This window comes from Uloborus diversus, chromosome 2, assembly GCF_026930045.1.
Source record: "Uloborus diversus isolate 005 chromosome 2, Udiv.v.3.1, whole genome shotgun sequence".
In the NCBI taxonomy this organism is placed as follows: Eukaryota; Metazoa; Arthropoda; class Arachnida; order Araneae; family Uloboridae; genus Uloborus; species Uloborus diversus.
The window spans coordinates 180984571-181006299 of NC_072732.1; the positions used below are offsets into that span (position 1 = coordinate 180984571).

The 21729-nt window shown below is 32.9% G+C and overlaps 1 protein-coding gene across 3 annotated transcripts; it reads right to left on the reverse strand.

The window, feature by feature from the left end:
• Positions 1 to 851: 851 nt before the first annotated feature.
• On the reverse strand, positions 852 to 19517 carry LOC129216183 (heterogeneous nuclear ribonucleoprotein D-like). 3 transcript variants are annotated; one of them, XM_054850362.1, is made up of 7 exons: positions 19203 to 19514; positions 13569 to 13609; positions 9654 to 9781; positions 9423 to 9575; positions 8313 to 8577; positions 7125 to 7349; positions 852 to 1081 (listed from the first exon to the last, which is right to left on the reverse strand). In XM_054850362.1, the coding sequence occupies exons 1-7, from the start codon at positions 19379 to 19381 to the stop codon at positions 993 to 995; spliced, it is 1080 nt and encodes a 359-aa protein (XP_054706337.1). In that variant the 5' UTR covers positions 19382 to 19514; the 3' UTR covers positions 852 to 992. The 3 variants fall into 3 exon arrangements, with proteins under 3 accessions (XP_054706337.1, XP_054706339.1, XP_054706338.1); XM_054850364.1 differs by having other exon boundaries at positions 13900 to 19499; XM_054850363.1 differs by having other exon boundaries at positions 903 to 1112; positions 19203 to 19517.
• Between the last annotated feature and the right edge of the window lie 2212 nt (positions 19518 to 21729).

A 21729-nucleotide genomic window follows, 5' to 3' on the forward strand; every position in this document is an offset into this window, starting at 1 on the left:
ATACTAAGACGCGTTTCAAGAAAGGTGACAAAAGTTGACTAAAAGTAACCAAATTTTCAAAAGGTGAGAAAGGTGACTGACTCCTCGGCCTGGCGCATATCTTACAGAAACAAGTGTGGCTGAAGGTCACCTTTTTTCAATCGCCACTTTTCCCACCCCTCATATACGAAAGGAAAAAAAAAAAAATATGCGAGAAAAAGTAAAGCACGGTCATTTTGGCCGTTCTAGGTATATATTAAATTATCTAAGAAACAAGTAAAGATGAATGATTTTTTTTAGTAGTAGAAGTTTATTAATATTTAACTAAAGTCAAAAAACATCAAAGGGATTGGTTCAAACCAAAAAATCTTGAGCGCATTTTAAGCGCGTAAACGGTCAAAATGACCGCTCTGGTCGTTCTAGTGTTAAGAAGACTTACAATGCAGCTCTGGTTAGGTGAGCTGTGCCCTTGACAATGTTGACCTGTTCTAGGGGCGCTTAGTGAAAAGTATGGTTCCGATTTTATTTTGAATATTTTTGAAAACCACTAAGAATTATTCTCAACTCAATTTAGCACCAATTACGCCTCCCTATTTTCCAAAACAGAGGTAAACATTGTCAGAGTCTAAGCTCAACTTCTCAAAGCTGCACAATAACTTTCACCTTCACCCCTTGAGAAGATATTTCAATGTATTGGGATTTGTCGTAACAAGATTGATTTAGCTGTAATTCTGAAAATGCCTGGTTGAAGCTTCTAGAAATTTGCTGCAGGGCCAATACAAACCCAATAGTGTACGTCACATGTGCATAGCTAGTGATGATTCCATTCGTTTATTCATTAGTGTGCAGTTAAAAGATAAATAAATGACTAGTTATTACTTAAAAACCATTTTAATGCAAATTTCCAGTCATAAGGGGAAAAATTACACAAGAGTAAAACTTTATTTCATGAAGACATTACAGACTATGTACAAGACATGAGATGAAAAATGATTGAAGTTCCAAACAATTATTTAACGGCTATATGGGTGATAAGCATTAGTGGTGCCTCCAGTGGCAGCTCCGCGTCGTGGTGCCTTCCCATAATTACTAGGTTGCTGGCCTGAGAAAAACATTACAGAATCATTTAAACCCTGAAATGCCATTAAAATTTTAATATAGAATAGTTTCTTAAATCCAAATTAATATTTTCCAACATAAAATATGCATCTAAGGGAAAATTTTAGACAGGCAACTAGATTACCTGCTTAATAGTTCAATTTGAACTTATGACAAACACTTTCAAAATTTATTGTATTTCTTAGCCAATTAAAAAATTGGCAGTTAGTAATACCATAAAATATATTCAAAGATTATATTCAACATACATTTAATTCCATTCCAAGTTTTCATGGACAACAGAAAATCTGCCACCAATAAAAGTATTTTTTTTTTAAATTGCCAACAGGATAGGTACTAAATAATGTTAGTACTAAAAAAATATATTACAGTCGGAACTCCATATATCGCAGTAGCAAATTGCCGGAAAAAAATTAGATATATAGAAATTTCGATATATGGAAACGATCTTATTTTATCATAAAAGTATCCTAAAACATTAAAATTAAAGCTTATTTTCATGTATGAAACCCAATTTATAATTTTTACGAGTATCGGATTAAATGAAAGTCTATGATTAAAAAAAAATTAACAGAAATTACATTTTTACGCCAACCATACATCTTCATATGTTTCAGCAATTCAACTTGATTGCAACATTAGGGGATTTTGGTTTTAACAATGTCATCAAGAGAAAAGTAAAAAATCAATCTACTTAACTTGAATGATTTCTACTGAAGCTTAGACTAGAAATGATAATCAACAAACAAAAGGGATAATTTGAAACTGATTTTAGTGTTACTGGTTACAGCTAAGATTTGAAATAAACTTGAGGGAATTTAAGAACTTCAGAATGGAACAACGACTTAACTACACACTCTTCAACCTCAGATTTCTTATGACTTTCGTAGCAACCATTAGTAAACGTAATTTTCTCCTCTAACCTTCATTTTTCATGAGACAAACAGTCTAAAGTGGAAAAAAAAACTACGAATGTCTCGAAAAAAATTTGATAGAGATTTTTTTGATACATAGACAATTTTTTCTATTAATGAGCATAGAAATTTGTTGGGATTTAGAAATATAGAATATTTCGATATGTGAAGTTCGATATTTGGAGGTTCGAATGTATTTCAATATTTCAAATTAAACCACTAGGCTACAAATGACCAGGACTGCCAACCTTTATCAAACCAAGTGTGCCCAATTAGATGGCAAGGTAAACAACTGCTCTTCCTCTCTAACATGTGGGCAAATTGTACCTATTTATTGTTGACCTTGGCACATTTCTAAAAATAAGTTATTTCATTATTTAATTAGTTGACAGACCTGAATAACTTATATTGTTCTCAAAATGCTATACATGCAAAAGTATTGCATGTACAACAATGATTATATGAAAATAATCAAAAACTAGTCAAGATTTGGAATTTTAGGGATAATACAAGTGCAATTTTTCAAAAATGGCCACAAAAAAAAAAAAAAAAAAGCCGTTTTTGTACATGTGTTGTACATTATGGAAAAACAATCTCTGCCACATACTATTCTTGGATTCTACATTAGTGGTTAAGAAGCCATATCAGAACTACTACAATCACATTACCACCTGATAAACAAAGCTTCATAGTGCATTCAGAGAGAATAAATAGCCGACGTAAAAACAACATTTGCTGTTACTCATTGAATTGCCGATACTCCCCAGAACATTTTGCTTTTTAGATTGGTGCTGTCTTCGCCATCCCATGACCAGACAATCGTAACGCCAAGTATCACGTTGCTTTGTTTCCTTCCACTATTAGTTCTTGCTGAATTCACTATAAATTTCTATCATTTGTAATTACCTGCTAATTCTCTCTGAAATACGAATTTTTAAAAAATCATGTAACAAAACTGCCAGTAATTATCACATTACAGCTCCTCATGTAAGAGTTAGTAGTGCCACGAACATCTAATTCACAATACAATTTTTTTCTAATCGTCAGAGAAAAATTATCAGCATTTCTTTTGGTAACATTGGTGGTAATTCGGCTTCAAATCATGATATGGCCCGGACATGATAAAAACTGGTTTTTATTGTCGAGTCTGTAACTTTGCCACCCTGATAAGCTCACATCCTTCATATTGTCGCCTCAGAGCAAGACATTTTATCCCAAACAGTAAGATATCCTACTGTTGCTGTAAGGTGACAATATGTTGATGAAAAGAGTCCTTGAACCCCAAAACAATGATATTTTTATTCATTCACTTTTTAGAAAATTTTGAAAAAAAAAACTAAATAAACATAAATACATCTTAGTTATGCTTTTTTGTTCTTTTTATTTACCCTTTGCATACTGCAAAGATTCTGGGAGAGAACCAGATCAATATACAGGGCGACCCAGAAAGGCGAATACAAATTTTGAGGGGAGTAAGAATGTGGTGGCAAGCAGGAATTATACCTGAACATATCACTGGAAATAGTGCTGACGGCTACATCAGGGATGTGCCAGCTCAAACCCACTTTTGGAGCAATCTCAGGCACAGGAAAATAGTGCAATTGGAGCAGCAAAAAGTATGTTATGATAAATTGATAAAAAAGGAGATGAAGGATGCAAAAACGCCATAACTACAGCTACGAATTGAAGCTTACATTTTTTTTTTGTCTTTTTTTTTTCACAAAAGACAAGTCCTGTTCTGCTCTACCTTTTTCTTACCCTTCTTTTGATTTAAATTTAGTGCAAACATTTACTTAATACATCACTGCTTTAGTCTATTTTTAAAATTTGTTTGCTTTTATGTAATACTAGCAAAAATACTCGGTGTTGCCTGGGTCAGTAACAGTTATGAGAAACAATCGTTACTTGTCCTTGTTTTCTGTTTTAAGCGAAAGCATTTAAAACAAACCCTTTTTTTCCTGATTAAAAATAGACTTTACATGTTTAAAAAGATTTAACTGTTAGCACTTTTTTTTTACATCTAAAACCTTCTCTGTATGGCTATTGATGTATGAACTGTTTTAAAAAATGCAGCCACCCGTGTTCCCCTTACACTCACTTTAGTTATTTTGGGAAATTTCTATTATTGTGGGCACTTGGTGTGGTTTAAAATGGTATCAAATTTGCGAGAATCATTTTGGGACACCTTCGATAATACTCCCCCTTCTTACTAATTTAAAGATTCTTTGATTGGCGATATCTTGTTTACATGGTGGGCTGAGAAACTGAAATCTTTCTGCAAAAATTTTGGCGATCTTTCTGCTGGTTGATTGGATAGTGAGTGAAATGATTAGCCAAATCCATTCATTTTTAGCCAGTCTTGTGGAAAAACGTTAAAAGATTTGACCTGAGAAAAGCCTCAAAAAGTCAGACAAAACGCAAAAATATTCAACAGTACAACAATTCTAGCTATTGACTGGGAATTGAGATGATACACTAAATAATGAATTGGATTGATGAAAGCCTTCGAACGGGGAACAAAAAGCTCCTAACTGGTTTTTTGTACAACATAGAAATTTCGAACAGATGCTATCTTCAGCAGAAAAATTAGCGCTTTCAATGGACACATAATGTGAATATGTACACGTTTTTTCCACCCCGATATTGGTGCATTTACGTGAAAATTGGAATAAAAAAAGGAACTATCAATCTGATTTTTTTTCCGAACTGGTTTATAAACCTTCCCAGTACCAAAATGAACAAACAGTGAAAGTATCAGCCAAATCTGCCTGGTAGTTTGTGAGATCTTAGGGAACAAACTAACCAACAAATTTACCAACATTCATTTATTTATATTTATATATATATATATTTAAAAAAGCACAAAAGTGGTCGAATTCTCAACACGTTGCGAGTGAGTTTTAAAGATCTTTGATCTTTTTTTTCTTTCTTTTTTTGTATGTTTAAATTATTTACTTCTATTTGACCTTATTATTTTCTTGGCATATATGTTTAAGAAAAATTTTAATAAAAAAAGCCTGAATCTGAGAAACTTGAAATGTCTGCATATTCATTACCAGAGTAAGAGTTCCCAGATTTTTGCTATCTTAAATGTCTTCAACCAAAACTAGAAATCACTTTTCTGCCCTAAAATCTTAAGAATCCCAAGATTAAAAACTGGTGACAATATTAATTTAAACAGATGGTATTCGCTTCAACCAATTTGGATGCAACTGGATTGACATTTTCGAGTGGGCGTGGCAAGAAGACGAACTTACAAGTCCTCATATACGGATAACAAAGGTTGAAAATAATGTTTAGTGCAAAGGAATAGTCTAAGGAACAGAATCGCATAAAAAATATAAACTATTTTTCAAAAGCGGATGCAATCTGATTTCAAATTACAAAAACATCGGGACTAAACCAAAAAAATCGTAAAAACAAGCTGAAAATGCAGAAACCTAATGATATTCTGCAAAATATGCTAAAGGAACTGCAACATTAAAATTTAATGCCATAAAATATTAGCCTCACTGCACCAAAATGAAAAAGAATTGTCTAATTTTTCTTTTTTAGCTTCATGGAAAAAACTGCCAACCATTCATATCATAATTAATTCTTTTTCCAAGCTATCAATGTAACATAACAGCGTTCGACTATTTAGAATTTAACTCAATATGAAAAGAGAAAAAAAAAAACAAGTTTGTTTGCAATTTTAAAGCATTTTAAAACGACTAAGACAAGAAACACTAAATCCCTTTTAAAAAAGACTTATGCTAATAACACACATGCAATCTCTTTGCGGATGATCACCAAAACCTGCTTTTCCGCGCAATACACCTAGTCCGCGGGTTCAACACATGGGCAGAGTGATCTGCGCATAAATAGGCAGCGAGTGTGGCCAGAGAATCTGAACTTCGAACTCCACTGCTGTTCAATTAGCTGTGGGCATTCGGTAGATGACATCACTTACCTAACGCCAGTGCAGGGGAGGCGTCGGGGAGAGAGCGACTTATTGCCAAGAATCAACATCCACTGATAGCGAAACTCAAATGCGTGTGCTCATCTGAACATATCTCCGAGATAGGAATATTTTTCAAAACTGTGCAGGTGGAAGGCATAGAACACTTTATCATTTCAGTCACCCCCCCCCCATGAGAATATTAATGCAAATCTCCAATCTCGGGAATAACAAAATTGAAGGGGGAAAGAACAAAAACCCGCGTTTCCACGGATAGCGTGTCTGATTAAATGCAAAATTTCAGTTTTGAAGCAAGTTTGCCCGACTTCGGCACAGAAGTCCATTTTGCGGTTTTTTGGAGCAATTTGGCGCAGGATCGGCGATTGGCGCAGCTGGCACATCCCTACCACATGCACCTGAAGCCAGAAAGACCAATGCAAAACAGTTCAAATTTATTGCACAGAGTACTTCACCCAGTTTCGTCTTGAAGGAAGGTTTAAAGAGGTTGTTAAAATTAGCGACTAATAGCTAGAATACTAGCATCACATCGTCAATTTATGAAAACTTGCCCCAAATTAAAACGACTTCAGCAATTTTTAAAAATTTAAATCGTTGTGCAATAAATTAGTAACATTTTGTATCAGTTTGTTCTTTGAAAACAAGAATCATAAAATACTTATACTACTCTTAAATTTCCCTATATCCTGGCACCTATGATTTTAATTTTTCTCGGTCTCAGTGCGACAAAATCATGAAAATTTCACGATTTTCTGCATCTTAAGAATCGACCAATTACTCAGATTTGAACCAGCAACCCTGTTGGCATTAGTAGATTCAAACCACAATAAATGGGGAGCACAAAGGACTCGAGTCTTATGTGCAGCGAGAGGATCGACTTGAAACCCAAAATAAAATTGAACAAACTAAGAAACTTTTCTGATCAATTCAAGTTTTGCAATCAAGAATTACAGGCAGGTGACGAATTATATCAGTGTCCCTTTTGATTAGGGAGTCTGGGCGGAGGCATCAATATTCTGTAGCTGTTAGAATTGAACAAGGGGAGTAAATGTATGATTTTGATAATAAAAAAGCATATCTACAATTAAATAAACATTTAAAACAATTTAACTCTTTATTGCTCTTGAATCTTCACGAAACAAACATTTACTTACTATAACCAGTACTATTATATCCGCTAGGCTGATTATAGCCTCCCCATCCACTGTAATCATAATTGCCATATCCACTGCCATAATTACTTCCATATCCATAATCATAACTTCCGTAATTGCCGTAGCCGCTGCCATAACCTTGATTATAACCATAACCTTGTCCACCATAGCCTCCAGCATAACCACCTGGAGCAGTCCATCCTTGAGGTTGTGAAAATCCAGGTCCTGGTGAGAAAAACTTTAATTTAACAAAGTGTAACACTTTTTAAAAAATTTAAGGTCAATTTTCAAGAATAGTAATTTAACTTATATTTTTTTTTTCCAAGTACTTGTGCTTTATGAATATTCTTAAGTGAAGTTATATACCTATCTAAATGACATCATCCGAAAACATTATCTTATTAGCAGCATGTCTTTTCAGCAGTTGTTCGCACTTTCCTAGTATTTCAACTATTTAACTTTAAATCCTGTTTAATGATTCCAGCCATATTTTGATAAATTTAGATACCTTTAAACTTTTTGGGCAGATTCTGCAAGATTTCTTCAAATTCTTTCATGGACACATTTTTTTGATTGTATACAGTGTTTTCTTCCACCACTATGCCTTACTTCTACACTATCTGTTTCTTGAAACCGTTTAAGTTCTTTCAATTAATCTCTTTAACAAATTTAAATATTTCAATTTTTTTAAATTTCACTTTTTAAATGCAATTCAATTAACATTCATCATGATAATGCAAAGAATAACAAAGGGATTTTAATTCAAGAAATCATCTGCACTATTGCTCATAGAATAAAACTATTAAGTGTTGCCAACACTAAAGAACATCTTGAATGCAAATGAATTTTGCTGTCGGTTATTTGTGAGCACCCTGTATAAAAATTATATAACTATTAATTAACTTCAATTTAAATGAAGTTTAATTGCAGGCACATTCACAAAACTTCCTTGCTGCCACAAAATATACATTTTTAAAAAGAAAGGAAAAACCGATTAGGGTTATAAATGCAAAAACAGAAATATTCTAACGTAAATTAAATTGAAATATTTAAAGCTTTTTAATTAAATTGTGTATTCCCATCTAAAGGAAATTCAATAATGTAAATTAAAAAGAAACAGAGTGGAGGCACCCTGCCTTGCAACGTGTTTTTCTACATTGACATTTCATTAAAAGTTTAAATGCATACCTCCTCGACCTCTTGGAGCTCCTCTGCCACCACGAGCACCCCGTCCAGCAAATCCGGGACCCCATGATCCCCCTGGTCCACCTCGACCTGCCATTCTAGGATCTGGTTTATTTGTAGCTTTCTTTACATCACATTCTTTATTGCCGATCTTCTGTTTTGATTGCTTGCAGGCAGTTTCACAAGCCTGCTCAGTTTCAAATGTCACAAAACAAAACTGTCTACGTTGATTTTTTACTTTGTCGAAAGGCAGTTCTACATTCTCCACCTGAAGGAAAAATTGTTCACATTATCATACAAGAAAACAAGGTTTTTAATATTTTATATTGCAGGGATTCTAAATTTATCTTCAATTCACATTGCCGTAATGAATAAATTCTTTAAAGTATTAAATGAAAAAGGGTGCTTGAAACAAGCAAGAGCATTGCTACCACCATCCATTGCACTGCCCCTGCTAGGACCCCTACTAGAGCACACTATCAAACTAATTTCAGCAATTGTCTAACCAATATGTTAGGCAGATCTAAAGAGCCCATAATGATATCCTAAACATAAACCTTTGTGCAGAATCCGAACAGCAAAATGTATGGTGGCTGTCTGTGACAAGCTGTTAAAATTTAAATATGCCAGCAAAATTTGCTCAGTTTCAATAAAAAAAATGAAGTAAATAATTTTATTAGAAACACCACAGTAGGAGACCCCCCCCCCCCTCTCTCCCCTTCAAAGACAACGGCACACATCTCTCAAATTCTATGAAGCACTAAACATCCACCCCAAACAGACCAAAAACCCTCAAATTACCCCCCCCCCCCCCACTAAACCAGCAATTTTCAAATGTGCAATCTGATGACCCCCCCCCCCCCCCCCCCCTCCCCTTCGTGGGCAACTGATACTTGCAAACATGCCCCGACTACTGAGAGAAACAGATTTGCTGCCCTGTGGCTAGCGATCATGTGTGCATCATGGCATAACTTGAGTCTCTTCCCATTTAGTGACGTGTTCAAGACTGAAAATATTATATAACAATTTGCGACACCCCTCGCCTCTCTGGATCACCCACTTTAGGAATCCCTTGTATAGTGAGTGCATTTTGGTAAAAATATAGTAATTTACCTTTCCATATTTCTCAAAGTAAGCTTTTATATCAGCTTCTGGATAATCATTATCCAAACCACCCACAAATATCTTCTTAATTCCAGGCCTTACTTTTGCTCTTTTTGGATCGATTTGCTTTCCTTTAATTGTATGTGGCACATTTTTCAATACCTAAAAAAGAGTTTATTAATAAGCTACCATTTAAATAACTTCTCAAAGTAGAAGGGGAAAAGAACAGTTTATACTTACATTATCAACAGTTTCTTCAGTAGCAAAAGTTATAAATCCAAAGCCCCTTGACTTTCCAGTTGCTGGATCAGTTTTGATTGTAACATCTGATACCTCTCCAAACTTGGAGAAATATTCTTTTAAATCCTCTAAAAATAAAAATTATGCAACTTTTAATAAGTTTTCCATTAAAATTCACAGCATTCTTATTTTATTTATACATACATTACATAGTTAAAAATTACAGCAATAACAATCTGAACTTCCCTACATATTATGAAAATTTTATCCTGTCATGATAATCATTCCAAAAGCATTTAAATAACCACCAGGGTTCACCGATATATCATGATTTTTATAGTTTCGATATTTTTTAACTACGGTATTTTCAATATAAAAATTATAATCATAGTAATCCTGTTCACTTATTTCCGAAAATAAAAAAAGGTATGTACCATATTTTTAAGATACAGTAATATAACAGTAATATAGTATTCCTTTTTTATTTTATATTCATAAAATTAGCAATGCAACAATTTCAATTAAAAGTCCTTAATTTAATATTAAATGTTGGTCAGAAAAAAAGAAAATGTCCTATGACTGCATACCAACTAATATTTTTTATTTCTCAATCATTATAACTGTAAAACTAGCTAACAGAAGAAAAATGAATAAAACAACCAGTGCTAAATTAATTCCTTTAAAATTGATTAAAATGTCAAATGAAATGTTAGATATAAATAAAAGAAACCTTAATTTTAAGTCTACATGTTGTAATAACAATATAAGAAAATAAGGAGTGTTTTGAAGATGCTCTCGAGTTTGGGCTGATTGAAAATATCGGATATATATCAAAATATCCAATGTATATCAAAATATCCAATGTATATCAAAATATCGAATATTTTCGAACCCTGATAACCACATAACTGCTCAAAGACAGCTTTGGGAGCAATCTATTTTTAAATAGAGAGCTTTTAAAAAAATTTAAAACAAACAGATCTTGAATGAAGATAAGATATGACATAAATAAACAGGTCTCGCATGGATTACCTTACCTTTGGCATAATTCCTTAAAATTGCCCAATTGTTTTCAACTAAGAGAATAAGTCTCAAATGAAGCGACTTAATAACAAAAAAGGGGGCATAAATGAGTCAACTGGGGCACTGGCTGCTAACTAAACAGTAGAATTTTTAGATCTACATTTTGTCATTTAAAACCATGGGCGCAAGACCTTCCGTCTCAGGACGGATTTCCGTCTAGGACAAAATTTCCGAGTTGGAGGTCGGGATGGAAAGAAATGACTGTCCTTCAGGTTTTACTGAAAAAAAAAATTCTATTTTCCGCCATGGGCTTCTTTTGTTTACAACTTGCATTTGTAGGAATGGCTTTTAGACTCGCGCCATTTGACTTCTTTTAGATAGCTCTATTATTTCCAACTCACTGCATTGCCGACCGAGGAGTTGCTCGCTATTCTCTAATTTTTCGAATTGATCGCCTTTTGTCTATTTTTCACTTGCTATTTTTGATCATCCTTTCGTTTTTTTTTTCTCATTTGTGTTTTTTTCGCAAATTTTACACACATAAATGAAAATTATGTGCACTCTTAAATTGTCTTAGAGTTGAATCCGAATCACCGGTTGAGAGTAATTGCTGACGGGATGAAACGTATACGCCACAAAGAGCATTCACATACCAGGTTAAACGGGAATCGTCACGGATTTTGAAGATTTCAATGAGAATGGGAATTCTGGAAAGAATCGGAGGCAAATTTCAAGCTGGTTTGAAACACTGATGGGCAATTGTTCCTGCATTTTAGACATTTTCCTGATAAAATATTGAGATTTGGGGAATCACTAAATTCCAATGATTTTCAACCTAACACTCGCTAGAATGGAACTATGGGGGAGGGAGAGAGAAAGGAAATCAAAATAAATAACGACAGCACGAGTTTGCGGAAAACTAAGCTCTTGCAGAGGGTAAGTCCGCAAATTCCAATGATATTGCTCAAAATATTTTCCACCTTGAATGCATCACCAAACTTGCACCCATGTTTAATACTCCAAGATTGCAGTGACCAACACATCGAAATAGTATCATACCAAGTACAGTTCTTGATGTACAAGGGATTGCCACTAGACACGACTGATCATGCCTTGTACTGCAATCTAAATCGAGATATTTAAAAATTAACTGAATGGACAAAGTATGCATACTACTCCAATTCTTATATTTTTGAAATCACCATGCTTCTTCAGCATGGCTGAAAGAATGTAAGGAACATGTTTCACCTAAATTAGCAGGAAGTACTACATAAAATTAGAAGTCAGAACATTTCATTTGCAAATCATCTCCATGTATTTAATCATTCAAAAATGACCATAAAATGTTTTATTTTGGTGAAATAAGCAACAAAGAACTACCTGGCAGTTGTAGCTTAATTGACAAAAAGCGCAGATGCGACTTTTGCGCTTAGCTTGGCAGAATAGCAGTTGCTTGCCGTTTGGTATGAAATTTACGGACAGGTAAGCAACCTTAATACTTTGATAGAGAATATTTAAACTTCTTCCGACTTGTTGGTTCACTCAAAAGTTTTATATTAAAAGTAATGTTTCTAAACTTATTTCATTAAGTGAAGCTGTAACAAGAATTATTTGGTTATAACAGCAGCTGAATTTTGAGTATGCAATTTTAATAATTTAAATTTTTGTATTTGGCAAAAACTTTCTCGCCACTTTCAAGAAAAACATCCAAAATCCTGAGCCAAGTTACTGTTTTAGAGTAGGAAATCTTATTACGGGAAAATACAGAAAATATATTAATTACAGTGAAGCACCGTTTATACGTTTTTGAAGGGACTGTATGAAAAAAGCATACAAATGAAAAAACGTATAACAGGTATAGGTTAATGTGTATTAGACTCTGCAGGGACCAATTTAAGAAACTTATAATTGATAAAAACGTATAAAGGGTGCTTCACTGTACATGTTAATTTAAAATTCAGCATTTTCATTAAAATAATCAAAAACCCATAAATTGCAAGTAATTTAAATTTATAATTAAAAGGTTGATTTCTGGTAACTTATTTTTAATATTTTGAAATTATATTAAGATAACTAAAATATTGTATAAGGATTGAAATCTCAACAGTAAGCGATTTTCAGCGAACCACATGCTTAGTGTTTAAATGTTAACCCCAAAAAAAAAATGTATCTACTAATAAACAACCATCATGGAAATTCCAACTACAGACAGGTTTTGAAAAAATAAAATAAATAATAATCTTCAAAGGAAATCAAAATTCTTCAGAATAAAAATAAGTGACATGCTTGAAATAGTCATTTCCAGCAAAACATGTGCTTGCTTATTTTATGCAAGATCGATGTCAATTACGGTGATACTTCATGAGATCACTAGTTTTTAAAAATGAAAAAAAAAAAGAGCACTATCAAACGGCAATTGGCTAAAACTTTGTACATTTGGCTAATTTACCGACTGTTAAAATCCTTAAAACTAGCCGGCCCTGCAAGGTTACTATTTACTTGACAAAGGCTATGATGAACTTTGAGGCTAACACAACTGCAAAAGCCAACATCCAATAGATGCTTTAACCGGATCTCATCGATGGCCAGACAATACAGGCAGGAGCGAGCTTTTGGGGGAGGACAAAAATTTACAATTTGAAAAATGGAACTCCAAATTTTGCCAAATAGGGAAATTTATGGAAGATCACAGTAACCTAATGGAGCCCTGAGTACTGAGATGCTCATACAATGAAACCAGTGTAAGTTGACCACTTGTGGTCCGCTACTTAGTGGTCAACTTACAGAGGTTGATTTATATGATAAGGGCTAAAATTCTGTGCTTGAAAAAGCAGTCAACTTCAGGTTTTATGTATCATGTAAAGTGCATCAAATAAAGGCAACATGACTTACTCTGATCAGTATCCCAGCTTATTCCACCAACAAAGAGTTTCCTGCAAAATTATTTAGATAATCAGTAAAAAGTAAAGAAGCCATTTAATTTTTTTTTTACAAAATGTTACCTTTTAAATTTTGTTAAAACTGATTAAGACCAAATCAGCATTGACTGAAAACTTAACATAAGGTCGCTGAAAGATTAAATTTATTCATTTAAGGTTTAAAATTATTGGAATTTTTCACAATAAGAAAAACTTAAGTTGAATAAGTTTTTTTCTTTTATGTTATGAGAATATGTACAGCATATATATATATGGTACTCTATCACAAAAAGCCTAACATGTACCATTGTGGCTTGCAGAAGTCATCTTGTTCAAGACACAAGGGAATACCTATTGAAGACAAAGGCATTTGTTAAAATATATGTTTACATATTACCCTAGCACAGTGTTTCAAAATCTACTTTTTCAGAACATTTTGATTCTGCATGAAGGACTACCAATATAAATCTTGAACATTATTTAAATCAGTGATTCAAGGAATTTTACATTAGAGTACAATCTTAACAAAGGAAAATTACATTTCTCAAGCAACCAAATAAAAGTCCATTCAAATGAAAAATTTTAACATTTAGAAATATTCTTTAACATTAACAATCATTTTACATTATTTTTCATACAATTCATGTTTATAAATTTACTTTTGTTAATTTTACAATACTTATCCATTGAGAACAATATTTACATTAAATACAAAAACATTAATGCAATAATGCACTGGTAGCCCATTTATACAAAGTGAATAATCACCTTAATATTCTTTTAGTTATCCTTTCATATCATCGCCTCAAAGCAACAGTAGGATATCACTGTTATTCCAGAGATTAAATATCAAGTTTGACAAGAAAAAACTCTTCTTTAGGTTTAAACCAAGGCTAATTTCTTGATTAAATAATTAAGGGCAAAATCTTATAAGTAAAGCTTTAAATGAATTAGGAGTTCATAAAGCTTTACTTATTGAATGAATAAGTAAAGCTTTAAAGAACAAAACAAGTAAATGCAGATGAAAAATATGGAATTTCTTTTGTCAACCAGATATTTTTTTAAAGGAACAAAAGAACTAAAAAGTGACAATGCTGACCTAATTGCTCATGCACTAAGATGTTCCTAGCATTGATATACCTGAAATATCATAGTGTGCTTGCACATATGCTTTTAATTTTTATTTCGAAAATTAAAAGCACCAAGGTTTTTTTTTTTTTTTTCCAAAACAATATACTATACCCATACAATATGTATGGATGAAAATGTCTTAATTGTTTGTAAAGAAAACAAGCTTATAATTTTTTTAGGTCCCAACAGTAGTTAGACAGGTTTTACTGCCTGTGATCTTCCTGTTTCTCCAAGGCAACAATATGCAAGCTGTATTATCTTTTTCCAATCTGTTAACATTAGTTTATGTTTTATACTATTAAATGTACCAAATAAAACCTTAATGGCTTGAAACACTGTACTAGAGCAACCCACTCAATGATACATTACAATTGAAAAACATGCAAAATTCAATATTTTACGTACTTTAACACCATTATCTGCAACTTTCCAAAATTTGAGTATCTTTTTATTTAACTAATTCATATTACAATTTACAAGCTTATACAAAGTTTGATCATAAATTAATCATTTTGCATATTAAATTCATTTTTACAATTTACAAGATTTTACAAAGCTTGTTATCAGAAATAAAAATCAATTTGCTTCTTGCCTTGAATTTAATTCTTCACTTAAATTTAACGACTTGAAATGAATGCCAATCTTAAAATTAATCTTCCAGGCTTTAGGATTTCATTTAAGATTACACTTCATGAATAGTTCTGATAATAATGAAGGCATCATTTCTTCACTTTTAGCTTAAGACAGAAGCTAAAGACATACCTCCAGCCGAGACATCCAGTTGATCATGCTTTCACACGCTCTTGTTAAATCCAGGAAAGCATAAGAAGATTCTGAAAAAGGATGGACTTCGAAAGGTCGGCACAAGTGTTTATTTTCACAATTATACCTATTTCTTTGTCGGGTAGTGGATGCAACAATGCCATGTTAAATAATGAACACTTATTTTTTAATTCTTTAACCCCAACAGATTATGTTTGAAAATATCAGCTTGTTGAAATTTTATGTGTAATATAAGCACATCAACAATTTAGATATGAAAAAGATTTCAAGAGAAAAAAAAATCAATTTACAAGTTTTTGAATTCAAGAACAATGTTCTTCATTCAAGTGCTAGAAATGAGAAATAAAAAATTTATACATGTTGAGGTCTGAGAAATCTTATACGTCTCAAAATGAAAACTAATGCTAGCAGGATAACAAGGTTATAACCAAGTCGAAACTGAAGAAATGCTTTTTACTTAATAGTCAAGATGTGGCGGAGAGCAAACCAAATTAGACGAAATTGTAGGCCATGCAAAATAGAATAACTGAATACGGTTCTTTCACCCAAATACATGCAATATGCTTTTGATTCAAAGAAGTTTTTTTTTTGTCAACTAAGAAAATTAACCCATAACAAGGGATGTGCGCTCTGACAGATGGACCAAATATTCACCCCACCATCTGTAATACACACTTGGAATTGTCCTCCCCCCTCGATAGCTTCCTGTTTCCAAATCTTTGACATCATTCTCTCATCAACATCATTTGATATGTACATCTCATTGAAACTTTATCATTCTTTAATAGTAATCTATCTACAATGTTACATTTTTCAACAGTAGTTCACATGGCTTTCACGGAGTTATTTTATCTAATCCACAAATGTAGAAGAGATGCAAAGTATTCTAGATTAGATTCAGAATCGTTTGAAATGTTCTCAAAAGTTATTTAATGTATATGTCCTAGGAAACAATGAAAGTCGAGTTATTCCTAGAGTGCTGCTAGAAAATGTTCTGTAATGTGATACAATTTGCAAATAAAAACAATAATATATTCCTCTTTACTACAAGTTATTTATAGTAGAAGTTATTTTTATCCCCAGCAAAATCTTAGTAAAGGTTAAATCAATTTAAAATTCAATTTTTTTTCCTACCAGCAAAAAAATGTGCCAAGTACATCTCAGAAAAATAACAACATTGTATAAATAGTCTGGTCTTAGAGACTGTACATGCCTTGTTATGTGCTATTTTTCCTCCTCCCCTGTTACAGTTTAATATCGAGTAATAAGAAAGTTGGTAAAAGAAAACATATTTCATAACATTAGCAATTCGATTACTACTGGTTTTAGGAGAATTGTTTTCAAATTTAAAGCTTTCAAAAAGTAGATATAAAAATCAAGAGTGATTAAGATGAACATGTTAAAGAACTTTTAATTACAGCACACTGAACTAATACCTTAAACAAGTTTACCTTAAAACTTTATACAAAATAAAATATGAACAAATATAACTATCAACTGATGATGATGAACGAAGTCTTATTTATGTAAAAATTTAAGTTCTCCTTTAGAACTATAGTTCACTTAAACATATTACTATAAATCTATTCAATAAGCCTTATTTTGCTATTCTGAGAAAAGCAGGGATCTGGCCAAAGATTTAGGTGTTTACAGATCATTTGTAAATTTAAACTTTATTATTATTTCATTGGTATCATATAAACTTACAACAGAATTCAATGTAAATTAAGAGTAATTAGTGCACACATTTCAAGTTTTCTACAAAGTTTGTTAGGGGCTGTACACTATCGTTCTAGTTGATGTCAAAAAATTGCGAAGATAGAAATGCATGCATATAAATTTCAGAAATAATTTTAATATAAAGACTTCATTCTTCAATATTTCCTCCATTTATACTGGAATTTTATATATTTTTTCTCTCAAGATGGGTCCTTTTAATAGAGGTAAATATACGGAGATCTTTATTTCAAGGGACTGGGACTAGTTTTAAATAGTAGGCGATCCTTAAAAGAGGTTCTACTGTACTTAAGACTTACTTATTTCTGCTATTTTGGTTACTTGACATGTTATTTTAATACATAAAACTACAGCATGGTAGCTATACAAATGGAACTAGTCCAAATGTCAAATTATGTAAACATTCAAATTATGACTTTATTCATAAAATAGGCTTTGTCAAAATTCTTTGAACAGATCCCTGACTAAAAATGTATGAAAACTTTACAATATAGAAAATTCGGTTATTATTTGTCTCTTCTCATCACTTATAGGTCAGTTAAAACTTCAAATAAGTTTCCAAAATTACAATTTCAGATTATGACAATGTACATAAATTTAAAGAATGGTGCTAGTTTATAAGGAAATATTACTTCAGAAAAATTTAGAATTTAACTGAACTTAACATTTATAAATTTAAAAAAATGTATAGATCATATTCTCAATGAAAACTTACAATGAGTTTAGAAATTCACAATTCTTATTACATTTCTAGTAAATCATTAACAATTGCATATGAAAAATACTTAAAAAATGTAAAACAATTCAATGATTTTACACTTTAAGCTTACACAAAACAAATTTAGAAGTAATATTTTGAATACAAATATAATGGATTTAATGTGCAGTTATTTATTAATAACCGTGAAGCATTATAATATAAAAACTCAAATTCAGGTTCAGTGCAAAAAAAATCAATAAACAAAAAAATTAACATTAATCTGCTCAACTTTTGACCCTGAGCATTGATTAAGTAAATTAAACATCTTGACTTTGTTTTCATGCATTGTACTTAAAAACCAACTTTGTTTTTACTAAGTTCTTCATTAATATTTCTTAAGCACATGGTAGTACTGTTACTAATACTGCTAAGAAAAAATGTTCATAAAATGAAACACTTAATAAAAATTTAAGCAAAAATTTCATATTACTTTTAAGATAAAAATATGCCACATGCAAAAGCAACCGTAGTTTACAACAACCTTAACGAAATATTTTTAACTCTTGTATATATGTTGAAGTATTAGCATGCTCTAACAGTGGGAAATGTGGCAAAGACGCCGCGCTTTTGCATGCTATTTCATATACGCAAGGAAAAGAAATTTTTTAAAAAGACTAATTATGATCAACTGTGGCTGTATATTGAAATAATTTTCTGCTAACGAACAAAAGAGCATTAACCCTACATTTATTGTGAATGAAAGAACGGTAACAGAGGTCAGTCGTAGCAGAGGTAAAATTCACTTTGAAGTAAGGAACTTTATTTAGAAAACAAACCCAATTGAAAAGGGGAAATTTAGCCATTTTCGCTAAAGATAAACGCTTCAAAATACTTTTTGCGACCGAAAGGCGAAACGCTCATAACACTATGTAAAAAAAAAAATCTCCATTTTAGTCTTAGTAGAAAGAAGCTGGCTGCTCCATACACATCGGCCATATTGGATGCAGTGGTTACATTAATAAAATGACGTGAAGTGGTTTAAATAAGTCAGTTTTATTAATAAAAGAGAGACTCAGTAAGTGGCAGATATTGTTTTAAATTAAAACAGCAAATAAAAGTCCTCTCTAAAAGTAACCAATAAAACAATATTGCCGATGAATTTTGAAAATGGCGCAATACCAATCGCGGCAATTAAGATGTGAACATTAAGTTTAAAAATACAAGATTTAAAATCATGTAAATGGACAATTTTCTTACCTGTCTTCATCTGTTGCTGATTTTGGAGGCAAAGACTCATTACTAGTACCATTCATTTCTTGATTCTGGTCCCCGGCCCCTCCTTCCATACCTTCCGTATAGTTTTGCTCGTTATATTCAGAATACTGTTGATCATCAGCAAAATTTTCTTCGTTATATTGTTGCCCGTCAGAAGCCATTACTCGCTTATTATTTGAAAGATTATAGCAATTTCAACAAAAAATACCAGAGAAGCAACCAATATTTGGTAAACTATGAAAGTACGGCCGCTCCGTTATCCGGTTATAATAAGAGTACTACCAGATAATCTCGTTCGCGTTCCTCACCGCATACGTATAAAATATTTTTTGTTGCCAAAGCATAAATTTAAATTCAAATTAAATTCTAACTTCTCGGTACGGAGCTAAAAGTTAACTTGAGCGACAATACCAAAGTTCCCATTTTGAGGAAATCGTCTCCAGTTTTATCAATCTGTCCCCACATTTAACAATAGTAAATGAGGACCACAATTTATATTACCAAATGGATGTGCTAGTTAGATTGTTGATTCCTCTTCTGTTTACTGAAGAAGTAACACTGGAGACAGAGGCCAGCAGACAGGGCCGGATCTAGTAATTCTGCCGCCCTATGCGATATTGACAAGTGCCGCCCCTCCCCATTGAATAATAAACATAATAATATAAAATTATAATATATTAATAAAGTAGAAATTCTTGTAAAGTGTCTAAAATTTTGTGAGTTTCTTGTTAAATTTCAAACTAGATTTTTCATATCCAAGTACTGGTACACACTTTAAATTATCTTTTTTAACATTAAAGTAGTGCATCTCATGGCACTGAAACAGATATTAATATTTTAAAAAGACTTTTAAATCACGCAATTTGCGGACTCTAAAATTAAGTTGAATTTCTAGTTAAATTCCGAACTATGCTTTGCATGTTCAAAAAATATTTTTTTTTTTTTTTTTGGAGCAATCACATTGCTTATTGTTCTCACTTGACGGTTTTGATGTTCCTATGATTTTATTTTAGCACCGCCTCCCTCTGCAGGGGACTCGACTCTGCAGTAACACCGTCGACCGGCCCCCCTCCCGATGCTACTCCTGCAGAGAAAACAGTCTCCAGGTTGCGTCCATATCCCACACACACACACACACACACACACACACACACACTCATGCCTGCACAGACACACAAACATTCCCACACACTCATGCCTGCACACAGACACAGACACAGACGCCTAAATACACAAACTTGTGATTGCGAAAAACATAATTTGATTTCCAGACGTCAAAATTCAAGTTAATTTTATCTTTTTTTTATTTTAATTTAATTTTATTTTATTTTTTTAGCATCGAAGCAGTGAATTTTATGGCGCTGAAAGAGTTATTCATACTTAAAAAAAATTAAATTAAAATATCAACTTCGGAATTTGCCACCCTAGGCGGCTGCCTAGATCGCCTACCCCAGGAGCCGGGACTGAGGCCAGAGCAGGGGCGTGCACAGAAATTTTGCAGCCCGTCACAAATGATTTTTCCGCCCCCCCTCCATATTGTTTACACCTATATTTCACACCTTGTTTTAAAAATAATGGGTTCCCTTCAGACCTGGATCAACAGGTATCCCTTCTCCCCCCGCCCTCCCTGGGCCAGAGCGAGAGAATAACATTTAACTCACCGGATTTGAATTCAAGGGAACGTAACATCGCGATTCATCTTTCAATTCCTCCTTGATAGAATTAATAATTAACATTTTAAAAACAGTTGTGTTGATGTACCTAGAAGAGTCATTTCGATCCAGGAAGCTATTTGCGAAGTAAAAGATTTCTTTTTTTGGCTCATAAAAAATACAGTATGATACAAATCACAAGCTGACTTTTTGGCAAAACCTTAATATTAATGAAGCGGCACACAATGGGGCGAAAACGCCAAAAAGTGCTTTAAAAAGTCCTCCCCCCCCCTATATTAAACCAATTGAGATATTGAGGTTAAATAATTTTGCACAGGAATATATCTTAGGCAATCAGAACTGAAATTTTAGAACTATGAGCGCGAGAATTTAAAAAAAAAAAAAATGCTTTCAAGCAGTCTTTTTTTTTTTTTTTTCCTTTTTTTTTCCTTTTTTTTTTTGGTTCTTTTTCCAACTCCACCGTCCACTGCAGGCGCAACTCCTCCCGGTAGCCGCTGCTCCTGGTCAGTGGCGTCCATGTCCTACACACACGCATGCTCATACACACTCACACACATACACACACGCGCCTTTACACACATACACACACGTTCTTTTACACACATACACACACGCCAACGTGCATACACACAGGTCTACGCGCACACACAAGCCTACACATACACAACTATGCACACGTAACCGCCCAAGAGGAGGGACAGGAATTGTTTCTAGAAACAAGCGACCCAGACAACCACAAATATCTGTTAGACATCCAAAAAGATCCACCACATATCGAGATATCTGCTGGATATTTTAGTTATCTGGCAGACATCCAGGAATATCCAAGTCATGGA

Coding starts and splice junctions, on each gene's coding strand:
- LOC129216183 (XM_054850362.1), bottom strand. CDS start 19,381: ATGGCTTCTGACGGGCAACAATATAACGAAGAAAATTTTGCTGATGAT. Junction 7,350..8,312: donor AGCTCCAAGAGGTCGAGGAG/GTATGCATTTAA, acceptor TTTTCTCACCAG/GACCTGGATTTTCACAACCT. Junction 1,082..7,124: donor ATATAATAGTACTGGTTATA/GTAAGTAAATGT, acceptor TGTTTTTCTCAG/GCCAGCAACCTAGTAATTAT.